General features: G+C 40.1%; 1 protein-coding gene across 12 annotated transcripts in view; it reads left to right on the forward strand.

Moving 5' to 3' along the window:
* Kif1b (kinesin family member 1B) overlaps positions 1 to 13,974 on the forward strand; it is a 153,607-nt gene that overhangs the window by 57,536 nt on the left and 82,097 nt on the right. For 5 of the 12 annotated variants that reach the window (XM_070037319.1, XM_070037329.1, XM_070037322.1 and 2 more), the window contains 5 exons: positions 1,246 to 1,324; positions 2,549 to 2,691; positions 4,136 to 4,177; positions 7,766 to 7,977; positions 12,377 to 12,456. In XM_070037319.1, the coding sequence (XP_069893420.1) occupies positions 1,246 to 1,324; positions 2,549 to 2,691; positions 4,136 to 4,177; positions 7,766 to 7,977; positions 12,377 to 12,456 (556 nt within the window). The remainder of the gene's footprint in view (positions 1 to 1,245; positions 1,325 to 2,548; positions 2,692 to 4,135; positions 4,178 to 7,765; positions 7,978 to 12,376; positions 12,457 to 13,974) is intronic. The other 7 variants (XM_070037326.1, XM_070037330.1, XM_070037327.1 and 4 more) reach the window with 2 other exon arrangements.

Genomic DNA, 13,974 nt, shown 5'->3' on the forward strand with positions numbered 1-13,974 from the left:
TTTTTTTTTTTTTTTTTTTTTTTTTTGTCGGTCGTGGGGCTTGAACTCTGGGCCTGGGCACTGTCCCTCAGCTCTTCAGCTCAAGGCGAGCGCTCTACCACTTGAGCTACAGCGCCACTTCCGGTTTTCTGGTGGTTTATTGGAGATAGGAGTCTCACGGTCTTTCCTGCCCGGGCTGGCTTTGAACCGCGATCCTCAGATCTCAGCCTCCTGAGTAGCTAGGATTACAGGCGTGAGCCACCAGCGCCTGGCTCACTCACTTTTAAATCTGGATGTTCTCCCAAAATCATTTACTACAGGACATTAACTGTGGAGCACCTGCTGGAGACTGAACTTTGCTTCTTCCTCAAAGTTCTTTTAGAACTTCATGTGCATGTAGTCAGCTGTTTCCAGACCTCATGCTCCTTATTACAAATGTTTTTGACTTTTCAGCTCCTTCCCTCCTTTTCCTTGCTCCTCCTTACCAAGGACAGTTTTGTTTTTTTTGGGGGGGGGGTGTCTGGTCGTGGGGCCTGAACTCTGGGCCTGGGCGCTGTCCCTCAGCTCTTCAGCTCAAGGCTAGCGCTCTACCACTTGAGGCACAGCGCCACTTCCGGCTTTTTTTTTCTTTTAGTTTGCGTGGTGCTGAGGAATCGAACCCAGGGTCTTGAGCATGCAAGGCAAGCGCTCTACCACTGAGCCACCTTCCCAGCCCTAAGGACAGTTTTTAACTTCTATTTTTGTTTATTTATTTTTTATTTTGGTGTGCTGAGATCTTGATTGCACCAGGTTTTAGAGAAGAGAGTAAGCCGGGCACCAGTGGCTCATGCCTGTAATCCTAGCTACTGGGGAGGCCAAGATCTGAGGATCACGGTTCAAAGCCAGCCCGGGCAGGAAAGTCTGTGAAACTCTTATCTTCAATAAAACACTAGAAAACTGGAAGTGGCGCTGTGGCTCAAGCGGTAGAGCACTCCCCTTGAGCTGAAGAGCGCTGGGACAGCACCCAGGCCCAGAGTTCAATCCCCACGACCCACAAAAAATAAAATAAAATAAAAAGAGAGAGAAAGAGAGAGAGAGAGAAGAGTAAGAGGATAGGTACTGGAGGCAGGAGATCCACACACCAAAATTTGAACATTTGGAGTGGAACATTTAAGAAAGCTGTTGAATTTTGGTTATATTTTAGGATCTGAAATTGTACTGTGATTTGGCCCAGTCAATACAATTCTAAAATAACTTATAATTTGAGATATTTCTGGCTCATTTTAGGTGGTAATTCTCGGACTGCAATGGTTGCTGCTCTGAGCCCAGCAGATATCAACTATGATGAAACTCTGAGCACTCTGAGGTACTCTTAATTTAATCTCAGTAGCTAAGTCATTTTGTTATACCACAGATTGTCATATGCAGCAAGGGTAGTAGCTGTTTAGGCTAATAGTAATCTCATCCTCTCCTAACAGAAAAACATGGGAAAAATTATTTTTATTACAATGCAGTCCATTTACTGCTTGTGGTTTACTGAGAAAGGCAGGAACTTTTTCATAGGAAAGATGTTAAATTGCTTATGAGATTGTTAGGACAATGAAATTGTCTATAATATTTATTTCTCTAAAAAGTATTTCCCTCTTGAACACAATCTTTCTCTTTAAATATGTTCAAGTAATGAAATTATGAGTGCATGTAATATTGAAAACTTTATCAACAGAGTTGGGCATTGGTGCCTCACACCTTTAAGTCTAGCTACTCAGGGAGGCTAAGATTTGAGGACTGTTGGAAGCTAGCCCAAGCAGAAAAGTTATCTTAGGTTCTTTCCCACTTAATCAGCAAAATGCCAGAATTATAGGCATTGCTCAACTAGAAGAGTTGCCAGCTGAGAGCAAGAATACCTATATATATATATATATATGTGTGTGTGTGTGTGTGTATATATATATATATATTACATACACACGTAGCATATTGAATATTCAGTTATAGAGTATCTTACATGTAAAATTTTTATTATATTAATCTAGAACTCTTTGCCCTTATCTCATTGAAGATACTTTGGATGTAGTAAAAGAATACTATATAACCTGAAAAACTAGATTGAGTCCTCTCTTTGGCATTTATGTATGTGTGCTTGTGTGTGCAGGTGTGCACGCATGAGTACACTGGTCCTGGAGCTTGAACTCAGGGCCTAGGCACTATCCCTGAGCTTCTTCTGCTCAGAGTTAGTGCCCTGTCATTTGTGCCAGAGCTCCACTTCCAGCTTTTTGTTAGCTTTTGGAGGGAAGAGCCTATCAAGATCCTCAGATCTTGGCTTCTTGAGTAAGTAGGATTATAGGTATGAGCCACTGATGCCTAGCCTCTCTGTGGTATTTGTTTCTGTTGAGATCTTGGGCAAATCATTATTTTATCTAAGCCTTTTCCTCATCTTTATAAGTAAGGTACTATAAATCTTTGTAAAATATTTATTATCAAAGCTCATAAAATGTATAAATACTCAATTTTTATTTTAGAAATGATATGTTACTTATGAGAAGTAGAGCAGCTAAGAAATGGTGATACTTAATTTTCTGGTTGGCTCTAGATATGCAGATCGTGCAAAACAAATTAAGTGCAATGCTGTTATCAATGAAGACCCCAATGCCAAACTGGTTCGGGAGTTAAAGGAGGAGGTGACACGACTGAAGGACCTTCTTCGTGCCCAGGGGCTGGGAGACATTATTGACAGTAAGTGAGCTAATGGTCTTCCTCTTCAGGTTCGGAATTTGGTTAACCTAAATAGTAGTGAACTTGTGATTTTTTTTCTTGTTAAAAAAGAAAGAAAATGATTGTAAAATCCCTTATGTAGCATGTATTAGGCGATCCATGATTTTTTTTAATGTTAAATTTATCTCACTGAGAAATTATTTCATTTAAAATTGACTTGGAATTTCTGTTTTTCTTTAATGGGTTTCTATGGATGTAGTAGCAGTTATAATGTATGAGAAACCCAATAACAAGATTACTTTCAGATAAAATTCTGCTGCCTATGAGCATATGAAAGAAAAAGTCCAACTCCTGTGAAGAACTAGATTTCCAGGGAGTACTTTATAACATATCATTTAAAAATTTTAGTGATCTGCCTATATAATGACTAACCAAAAGTTTTTAAAAGTAGCAGCGGAGGACATAGTTCAGTGGGTTAGTGCTTGCCTAACATGTGCAAGGTTCTAAGTTTGATCCCAAGCACAATTAAAAAAAAATTCTCAGAGGTTTGTTATGGCTCACACTTGTAATCCTGGTACTCAGGAGGCTGAAATCTCAGGATCTCAATTCAAAGTCAGCCTGAGCAGAAAAGTCTGTGAGACTCTGGAGGCATGGCTCAAGTGGTAGAGTGCCGGCTGTGAGAAAGTAAGCAAAGTGAGAAGACAACCCTGAGTTCAAGCCCCAGTACCAGTAAAAAATTTAAAAAGTCCTCGGGCTGGGGATGTAGCTGAAATGGTGATTACTTGCAAGCACAAGGCTCTGAGTTGGGGGGGAGGGGCGGTGGGAAGGAAGAATACAAGGAAGGAAGGAAGGAAGGAAGGAAGGAAGGAAGGAAAGAAAAAAAGAAGGAAGGAAGGAAAGAAGAAAGGATAAAAATAGATTTTTTCCAGCCAGGCATCGGTGGCTCACGCCTGTAATCCTAGCTACTCAGGAGGCTGAGATCTGAGAATCGCCGTTCAACGCCAGCCCGGGCAGGAAAATCTGTGAGGCTCTTATCTCCAATAAACCACCAGAAAACCGGAAGTGGTGCTGTAGCTCAAGTGGTAGAATGTTCTCTTGAGCTGAAGAGCTGAGGGACAGCGCTCAGGCCCAGAGTTCAAGCTCCATGATTGACCCCCCAAAAAAAAAAAATATATATATATATATATACACATATATATATTTATATGTTAGTGCAATATAGGATTATTGAATAAAGCTTATTTTGAGTATAAGTATTATTTTCTTTTCTAATCAATGTCAAGGCTTCTACTTTATTTTTTTAGAGCCTGAGTATAAAGTAGTACTTTTTAAAAAGTGGTAATATAAATATTATTCTTTTTTTTTTCATCTTGCCGAATATTAAATACTGCTCTGTTCCCTCTCTGTGTCGCTGCTGAATCTGAACTTTGACCCTTCTTGTATTTTCCCTCCTGCTTATCTTCAGTTGATCCGTTGATCGATGATTACTCTGGAAGTGGAGGCAAATGTGTGTATTTCGTGTATTGGTTAATTTGCAGCATTCTGACTTGTTAATCTGCCTCTGCTGGATCAGCCTTAAAATGAGCTTTGCATGCCAGCAATCATAACAGGGGAATCCCAGACAGAGCATACTGTAGTATCAGAAATTCTAGTTTTGTGTTTTCTCTGTTTGGCAAAGCAGTCTTTAATGAATTTCAGTGTGTACCTTGAGTAAAATCAAAAGGCTTAGGAGTTTCTTGTTCCTAGCCACGTATGGCAGTCCATGCCAATAATTCCAGCTTCCTGGGAGGTAGAAGTGGGGGAATCATAGCTCTAGGTCAGTCTTGGCAAAAAGAAAAAAAAAAAAAAGTTGTTGCCTTGAAGCCAGGTATATGCCTGGCTACGCAGGAGACAGAGGTAGGAGGACTGCGGGCTGCTCTTAGATGGGCCCAGGGCAAAGCACAAGTCCCTATTTGGAAACTTTGAGACCCTGAGTTCAAACTTCAATACTATCTCCTGAAAAAAATTGATTCTTCCCCTCTTAGTTTTCCTTCTATGTGATAAAATTGAATTCAGAATCATAGATGATGAGGCTAGCAATGATAGCAGCTCACATTTGTTACATTTTTGTAGTATTCCACATCTTGTTTTAGGTACTTTGAACATGTTACCTGTTTTAATTCTGTCATTGACTCTGAAAAAGCTCCATTATGCCCATTTTTGCAATAGTCCGGAGTGGTTTGTATCCTAATATCCCATGATTTCTGTGTGGTCAGGAAAAGGAACCTGGAGCCCTCATTTTTGTAGGCTAACATTTTTTTTTTTCTCTTGAGTTGCTCTCTTTATGGTCTGACTATTATATGAACAAGTCCTCTTTAATTAGCATTGTGAATATAAACCTTTGTGTAACCAAAAAACACATTCACAGTTCTCAAAACTTTGATGAAGGGGCTCTGTGCATGTGGAGTTAGCACTCACCTTATGCGAGGTTCTGTTTTTTTAGCTCAGGCAGTCATACTATCATACCCATTCCTTTTGCTCACTAAGTTGGTTTTCTTGGACATCACCTTACTTGATGATAAATATCTTGTTCTATTTTCATGTGGACGCATTAAATTTTAAACACTGAGTTATATAAAGTATTTGCTTGGGGGCCTGGGAAGGTGGCTCAGTGGTAGAGTGATTGCCTTGCATCCATGAGGCCCTGGGTTTGATTCCTCAGCACCACATAAGCAGAAAAAGCCAGAAGTGGTGCTGTGGCTCAAGTGGTAGAGAGCTAGCCTTGAGGTGAAGAGCTGAGGGACATCGACCAGGCCCAGAGTTCAAGCCCCACAACCAACAAAAGAACAAAAAGTATTTTCTTGGAATGGGATATGTTATAAAGAATTAAAATTTCAGCTGGAGCCGGGTGCTGGTGGCTCACACCTGTAATCCTAGCTACTCAGGAGGCTGAGATCTGAGGATCACGGTTCAAAGCCAGCCCAGGCATCTCCACTAAACCACTAGAAAACCAGAAGTGGCGCTGTGGCTCAAGCGATAGAGCGCTTGACTTGAGCTGAAGAGCGCAGGGACAGCGCCCAAGCCCAGAGTTCAAGCCCCACGGTAGACCCCCAAAAAAGAAATCTCAGCGGGGCGCTAGTGGCTCACACCTGTAATCCTAGCTACTCAGGAGGTTGAGATCTGAAGATCACAATTCAAAGCCACTTGTGGCAGGAAAATCTTAACCACCAGTTAAGCCACCACTGTGGCTTAAAGAGCACTAAAAAAGCTCAGGGACAGCACCTAAGTCCTGAGTTCAAGCCCTGTGACTGGCTAAGAAAAAAAAAAAGAGTCAAAATCTCACTCTATCCACACAATCTGCAATTAAGGTGATGAGGAAATACTTGCTTACCCTTTGAAGATAACTCACCAAGGAACTGTTATCTTAAAAGATATGAAGAGTCTTAGTTTTGGGGTTAATTTTTAGGTTATTACTGATTTTCTTCAGTGAGCCTTATCAAACGAAGGAAATATACAGGAAAACCCAAATATAGCACTAGTGGTGGTGAAGAGTCAGGCTCTGAAGACCATAGAGAGTCCTAATGCACATACGATTCTTGGACTGGACAGCTCTGTCTGAGATTTCCAAGCTGAACCATACTAGTGTGAAGAAGGTGCCTTGTTCTTGCTTTTGTGCGCAAGGTGTTGCTGCTGCCAGCTTGTTGTCTTTGTCACCTCTGAGCAGCTGTGGCTTTTCTAAAAACCATGCATGACCTAAGTTTTAATTCCATATCCTCAAAGGAAAGCAGCCCTGACCACTTCTCAGTTTCTGTTTGGACCTACTTCTCTAAATTACTTTTAAGGCTTGCATGTGTCCCTGGGACCTTCATCTATCCTGCTCTTTCCCACCCTGCCACCATCATCTGGTGGCTTTTTTTTTTTTTTTTTCTCTAATCCCAAGCCCCCTTTGCTTGCCTACCTATGTTCTGTATTTGCAGATGGTGGTTTTCAAACTGTCTTGAAGCAATGACAGACTTAGGGGCTTCAAGTAATGGCTTTGATTAAGTAGTAAAGATGAGTCAATTCAGAAGAATAAGCTTTTCAAGTATTGCATCATATTACATCCTTTAAGGAAAACTACGTCTGGATATAAATTCTCTCAAATTTTAAAAGGAGCTAATTTTAAAATAGGAGTACACCAACAACTATGGTTTTCCTCATGTGTTCATTTGAGAAGGGTTACTCATGAAAGTACAAACAAGAAAATTAATGAATTCTGTTGTTTGTAGTCCTTTCACCAAAACTCAATTTAAAAGCCCAATTTCTAGTTCTGTTACAGACCATGCTTCTAAAACTTGGTTATCATGCTAGTAGCAGGCTTACCAGTGACTCAGGGCTTGTACCATTAGACACTGTAAAGGTTTGACTTAAATTAGCAAACAACCCTTTTTGTTTGCTATGGTAAGTGAGTGAAAAAAAAAAAAACAAAACAAAACACTTTACTAATTTGCCAATTAGTTCTTCCTTGTTGAGGTAATCATTCAGTTCTTAACCTGAGTTACACAAAATCCCTCTCATTTTTGCAATTCAGTATTGATTTTTTTCTTAATTTTTTTTGCCATGGGCAAATGTTGCTTTACAAAGAATAACATTAAGTGCCCAAAGTTTTAACTGTAACATTTGGCTGAATTTCATAAAACACAGAGCCTGACTAATGAAATGATCCTTATGTTTTCTTTTCTATTATAAACTACTAGAATTTAAAGGTAGTGTTGACTGGAAGTCCTTAGAGAGTTGGAACAGTAGAAAGTAAAGGAGGAATCTAATTTGGCTACTGGAGGCGCAGTGCCTCTGGGGCTCTAATTATACAGCCTACTAGATACAATGTTAACTTGCACTGGAATCCTTTTGTTCCTGAATTCAGAAATGATTCTTAACATCTACTATTCCAAGAGAGACATGTTTTAGAACTGCCATCTAGAACAGTTAACACCCTGTCTTTGTTTTAGAACATGTCTTTGTCTTAGCGCTTTAATGCTGTCCTTTCTTACACTGGTGTTCCTTCCTGTCTTTTTTTCTTCCTCTGTCCCTTTCCCTCTTTTCTTTTTCTTCTGCCTTCCTTCTTTCTATCTCCCAGATCTGAAAGATTTTCAGAACAATAAACATAGATACTTGCTAGCCTCTGAGAATCAACGTCCTGGCAATTTTTCCACAGCATCCATGGGGTCCCTTACTTCATCTCCATCTTCCTGCTCACTCAATAGTCAGGTGGGCTTAACGTCTGTGACCAGCATTCAGGAGCGGATCATGTCTACACCGGGAGGAGAGGAAGCCATTGAGCGACTAAAAGTAAGTAATACAAGGTGGCTCTGCAAGGCAGAGTTGGGACTAAAAATCAACGAGGTTTTGGCTTAGCTTGTGGAGAACACTTTAACTCCTTCTAAACTTTCTGCTTTGTAAGTTAACTTCTTTTCACCAGACTATTTGGGTCTGAGCTGGCCAGAGATGAGAGGGTCATAGGTTGGCCATGCAAAGTACTTGATGGGTTAGCACATACATTGATTTTAGAGTAATTTATAAATATAAATTATGTACTTAAGAGATTTTTTTTTTTTTTTGGTCCAGTCGTGGGGCCTGAACTCTGGGTTTGGGCGCTGTCCCTCAGCTCTTCAGCTCAAGGCTAGTGCTCTACCACTTGAGCCACAGCACCACTTCTGGCTTTTTTCTTTTTCTTTTTGCTTATGTGGGGCTGAGGAATCGAACCCAGGGCCTTATGCATGCAAGGCAAGCGCTCTACCACTGAGCCACCTTCCCAGCCCCCTTAAGAGATTTTTTTATTTTATTTTTTTTTGCCAGTCCTGGGGCTTGAACTCAGGGCCTGGGTGCTGTCCATGAGCTTTTTTGCTCAAGGCTAGCACTGTACCACTTGAGCCACAATGCCACTTCTGGCTTTTTCTGAGGAGTTAATTGGAGCTGAGAGTCTCACAGACTTTCCTGCCCAGTCTGGCTTTGAACCACGATCCTCAGATCTTAGCTTCCTGAGTAACTAGGATTATAGGCATGAGCTACCGGCACCCAGCTTGAGATTTCATTTTAAAAGCAATACCAGTAAGGAAACACTTTGGTTTCATTTGAAAATAGAATTTTGTAGAGAGCCATTCTTCTGTTAGTAAAATTAATATATAGTTCAAAGCAAGTTGGAACATTCGAGTAGTCTGCACCAGGTTTACTCCAGTATGTGAAATGATATCTTCTAGAAGTTCACAGAAAGCCTTGACACTGTCTCGATTAGGGTTGAGGAAGGGCTTTTTTCTGTGCTGATACGCCTGGAGCCTCAGAGCCAGTGGGGCTGCCTGTTGCAGCTACCAGCCTGTGGCATTTCACTTTGCTGCCCAGGTTTCTCCCAGCCTCTTGCTACTGTATCAGGTTGACTTGCCTTTTCCATGAATGAGTCAGAAGAAGCAAAGCCTTCCAGTACACAGCTTCTTCCTTGCTCCGTGTCTGCAGTAAGAGTAGACACCGAGAGTAGTGTTACCTAGGAGCTGACATAAGCAGCCCAGGATCCTGCCAACCATTGGATAGCATCAGGGACATCAAACATTTTTCTTCAATTTGTCACCCCCAGGAAAGCTAGCTTGATCCAAACCTTTCAGTTTTTTTGTTTGAGAGTGCCAGGCCAAGGGAGAGGAGGATTTTTTTTTTTTTTTAAGATATGGAAAGTGCCTGGTATTAGTGGCTCACCCCTAGTAATTATAGTACTCAGGAGGCTAAGATCTAAGGATTATGGTTCAAAGCCAGCCAAGCAAAAAGCCAGATGCAGAGCTGTGACTCAAGTGGTAGAGCACCAGCCTTGAGCAAAAAGCTAAAGCACAGTGCCCAAACCCTAATTTCAAGCTCCCATCCTGTCAACAGAAGAAAAAAGAAGTGAGAAGTTAGGCTGGGGATATGACTCAAGTAGTAGAACATCTGTTTGGCAACCAAGAGGCTCAGTTGAGACCCTGGTGTTGCAGGGGAGATTATTGCAGCCATGCTTCCAGACAAGTGCTTGTTTCACCTTTGCCCTCTGTCCCTCGCCTTGCTGCTTACTCAAGGGTGATGGAGAATACTGACTAGTGATTCAAAGGCTTGGTTTTAATATGTCAGGTATTTTCACTTTGGGTTGATGGGAAGACTGGTCTTCCTATAGAATTCTTCTGCCTTTTCTTGATTAATTCCCTTAGCATTTTATTTGCACTAGGAAAATAAAACACTAAAATCTGATGAAGTAGTTTTAAGAGGAAGAAGCGGGATATGGAGGAAAGTAAGTGATGGGGGGGTGGGGTTTGATTAGGATAGATTATTCACATGTGAGGAAATATCACAACAAAACCCTTACCCTTTGTACAATTAAAGTTTGCTAATGAAAGTGTCTAACTTAAAAAAAAAAGATGCTTCAGAAACAAACCAAGTGATTTTGTTTCTTCCTTTAAAAAAAATAAATAGCTGAGAGCTGGTGGCTCACACCTATAATACTAAGCTAAGATCTGAGGATCACTGTTCAAAGCCAGCCCCGGCAGAAAAGTCTGTGAGAGTCTTATCTCCACTAAACCACGAGAAAACCAGAAATGGCTTGCCTTGAGCTGAAGAGCTAAGGGGCAGCGCCCAGGCCCAGAGATCAAACCCTCAGCCAACTAAATAAATATATAAATAAATGAATAAATGAATGAATGTAAGTGAAGTTCTGAAAGGCCTGGCAAAAGGAGAGGGGATGAGAAATCTTTCCATTTAAGATTACATGCTGCAAGGTAACTTCTGCTGTTGGTGAAGTTGACTCTGAAGTTATACTAAAGCCCTTATTGGAGCCTTGTTTATTCATGAATTTTCTCAAATATAAGCATCATTGGCCACACTGTGCAAGACTCTGTTCAGAGCTAGTTTGAGAAATAGAGGGCTGTATGGAAAGGAGAAGTGAAACCTCCCACCTCTAGAGGTTTAATATAAAATGTTCTTTTTCTTTGGGGATTTCAAATCTTATTATTTGTTTTATTAAGCCTTAGTACACAAATGTGATTACTCCTTCTTTTACCATTTATTTTGTAATCAAGGAGAATTTTCTCACTAACTGCCAAGAGGAATGAACTGAAAATAATATTAGATGTTAGAGTCAAGACATTAACTTCCAAATAATTTCTAACGATTAATGCTGCCATCATTTAGGGAGTCCCTTGCCCCCTTCTCTCCCATTAAAGCAAAACTCTGTTAATCAGCAAATAAATTTCTGTGCTTATATTTTTCTTTAAGCCAACATAATGAAATTCTGTATTTCCTCTAGCTTTATTCTGAAGACAGAGAATGGTTTTTTTAGTTTTGTGTTCATTGTAACAGTGATTCACTGAAGCATAAGCATTTAGCCCTTTTATTTTTGTGAATGGGGAGAATTCCTTGCAGGCATTTTAATGATGCAGGCATAAACATCACGCATCCAGAGTGCAGGGCAGAGGTTTTGTGATAGAAGCTGCTGAGGCTGGGCTGTGCCAGAGAAAATATTGTAATGGAAAACAGCAAGAGTGGAGGTTGATTTCTTTTCCTCACATTTTGTTTCCATTGCTTCTTTTTACTTCAAAAAAGATCAGTTGTCAGTATACTGCTGTTATGGGGGGAGCTGCTGTTGCTGCTTCTTCATTCACTGAAGAGCCTATTTCCATATGCAAGACAAACAGCTTGATCCTCTACAAACCTAGCTGGCAAAAGAGAGTGATACATAATTGCTTCTGTTTTAAGTCACAACTCACACTGAGTTGTAACTGTTGTGTCCTTGATTTGGTCTCTTGTTCAATGAGGTTTTAAACTTGTAGCTGTAGCCACAGTGAGTGCGCTGGCTCTAGGGTTTATAGTCTGGCGTCAGTCAGTACTATGAGTGCCACTCTAAGGCTTAGCCTATAAATATCCACACATATCCATTTCAGAAGCAGAGGTCAGGGCAGATGCTGTGCTGAGCAGTCAGAGGGCTTCATACTTGGAACTTACTTTATAAAGCATGCTGTGTTCTGTACAGCAAAACCTTGGCTATCCGATGGCTTCAAGGAATGTTCCATGTAGTAAGTGCTTAATCTTTTTGAGTATCAAAACTTCAAATGCAATTTTTTAATGGAAGGATTTCTGATTTGTCCTTTTGACTTATGTCCTGAACCTTCAGGATTAAATTGTTACAATTATGTTTAAATATAATTTATTAACCAGTGCTGTGTGCTTGCCTTGCATTCAGGAGGCCCTGGTTTGATTCCTCAGCACTACATAAGCAGAAAAAAGCCAGAAGTGGTGCTGTGGCTCAACTGGTAGGGTGCTAGTCTCGCTGAAGAGCTGAGGGACAGCGCCCATGACCGACAAAAAAAAAAAAATGTTATTGCGAGACAAAAAAATGAATGGATAGCTTTGGGGAACTTAAATCTGTTATAGATGTGTTTGTCAGAAAAAAAATCTCACATTTTGGAGTATTAATATTACCCTTCTTCCACTTGCATGTGTACACATACACAGATGTACTAACATTCAAGTGTTTTTATTAGGATTTGGAGGAATTATATTTTTGGGGGCTGACATGATTTTAGTCCCAGTCTTTATGATCCTTACCTTACATATTAGAGAAGCAAAAGACTTAACATAAATTATGCTTTATATCCTTAAAAGGACAATCTGCTTCTTCCCTTCTTAGATATTGCATGCTAAATTAAATGACTCTGCCACTTTAAATGTGTTCTTCCATCCTTAGGAATCAGAGAAGATCATTGCTGAGTTGAATGAAACCTGGGAAGAGAAACTTCGTAAAACAGAAGCTATCAGAATGGAGAGGTCAGGAGGTTAAAATATGGAAATGTTTTAAAGTTTTCTAGAGAATTTGGCTCATGGGCTGGGAAGGTGGCTCAGTGGTAGAGCGCTTCCCTTGCATGCCTGAGGCCCTGGGTTCGATTCCCCAGCACCACATAAGCAAAAAGAAAAAAAGCCGGAAGTGGAGCTGTGGCTCAAGTGGTAGAGCGCTAGCCTTGAGCTGAAGAGTTGAGGGACAGCACCTAGGCCCAGAGTTCAAGCCCCACGACCGGAGTGGGGGGGGGGAAATTTGGCTCACTTTTATAGTTTAAAAAAGATGAACTAGAAGTTAAAAACAACTTCTGTTCCTAAAGCACACACACGTACACACTCATACAATACACATAGTCACACACAAAAGTCACTCCTGCTAGTGACTTGTAACCAGTCATTCACACTTTGAAGTGAAATCTGTATATTTAAAGGCTCTAGACAGTCACTTGCTTAATAGTTAACATACTGCCTCTTACTGAAAGTCCATAAAAGCAGAACATATTGAGAAAGCAAGCTCTTCATTTGTAAAAAGTAGACTAACATTGACAGTGGCCCAAACCTAAAAGCTGTTCTGACTACTGTCTTACAGAGCTACCTTTTCTACACCTATTTGGTAAGAGGTTATGGATGCAAATTTGTTCTATTTTCAGCTCTACTCCCTAGTTATAATCTAAAAATGACACTTTTTTCCATGTACAATTTATTGAAATTTGACAAATGCATATAGTGAGGACGTCATCACTTTAGTGAAGATCTAGAGCATTTCCATTTTTCTGGAAAGTTCTCCATGGCAATTTATGATTCTTTCCAAGGCACTGACTTGATTTCTCTTTTTGTTGTTTTACTGTTCTTAAACTACATAAAGATTGCATCAGTACACAAATATTCTTCTATTTGATTTCTTAGTCTATGTGCAACATTTTTGGAATTAATTCATGTTGTTTTGTGTAGCAATAATATAGTACTTTTTTAATTTCTGAGGATAATTTTGTTGTTTGAATAATATATCACCATTTGTCCATTAATCTGCTTATGGGTATGTGTGTCAGTGGTTTTAAAATATGCTCCTTTGTGTGAGTGTATGAGTGTTTGTGCACTGGGATTGGATGATTGCATGCTGTCTCTTAGCTCTAAAAATGATAGTTTTGTTATTGGAATCAATACGCAGTTAAAAAGTATTAGTACTGGGTTTGGAAGTATGTCTCAGTGGCTAGAGAGCTAGCCAATGAGCAAGAACATCAGCTACTGAGTTCTAGTTCTGGTCTTGTATTGTCCTCTACCTCCCCCACCCCCCAAAAAAAAGGCAGGACTAAGTTCTAATGTATTGATGGACTAAGAATAAAAGGAAGAGTTTAAAAAGTTTATTTTCATGTTTTAAACTAGAATTACTGAACAAAAATGATGGTAGACATAGAAACACAACATTTGAGAAAATCATATTTATAGATTATACTCCATTTACTCAATTTATGTTCCCCTTTTTGGGGTGTAAGCATGGGGTGGACCTGG

The sequence above is a fragment of the Dipodomys merriami genome, unplaced genomic scaffold (assembly GCF_024711535.1).
Source record: "Dipodomys merriami isolate MVZ:Mamm:240054 unplaced genomic scaffold, mDipMer1.0.p SCAF_28, whole genome shotgun sequence".
NCBI classification, from domain to species: Eukaryota; Metazoa; Chordata; class Mammalia; order Rodentia; family Heteromyidae; genus Dipodomys; species Dipodomys merriami.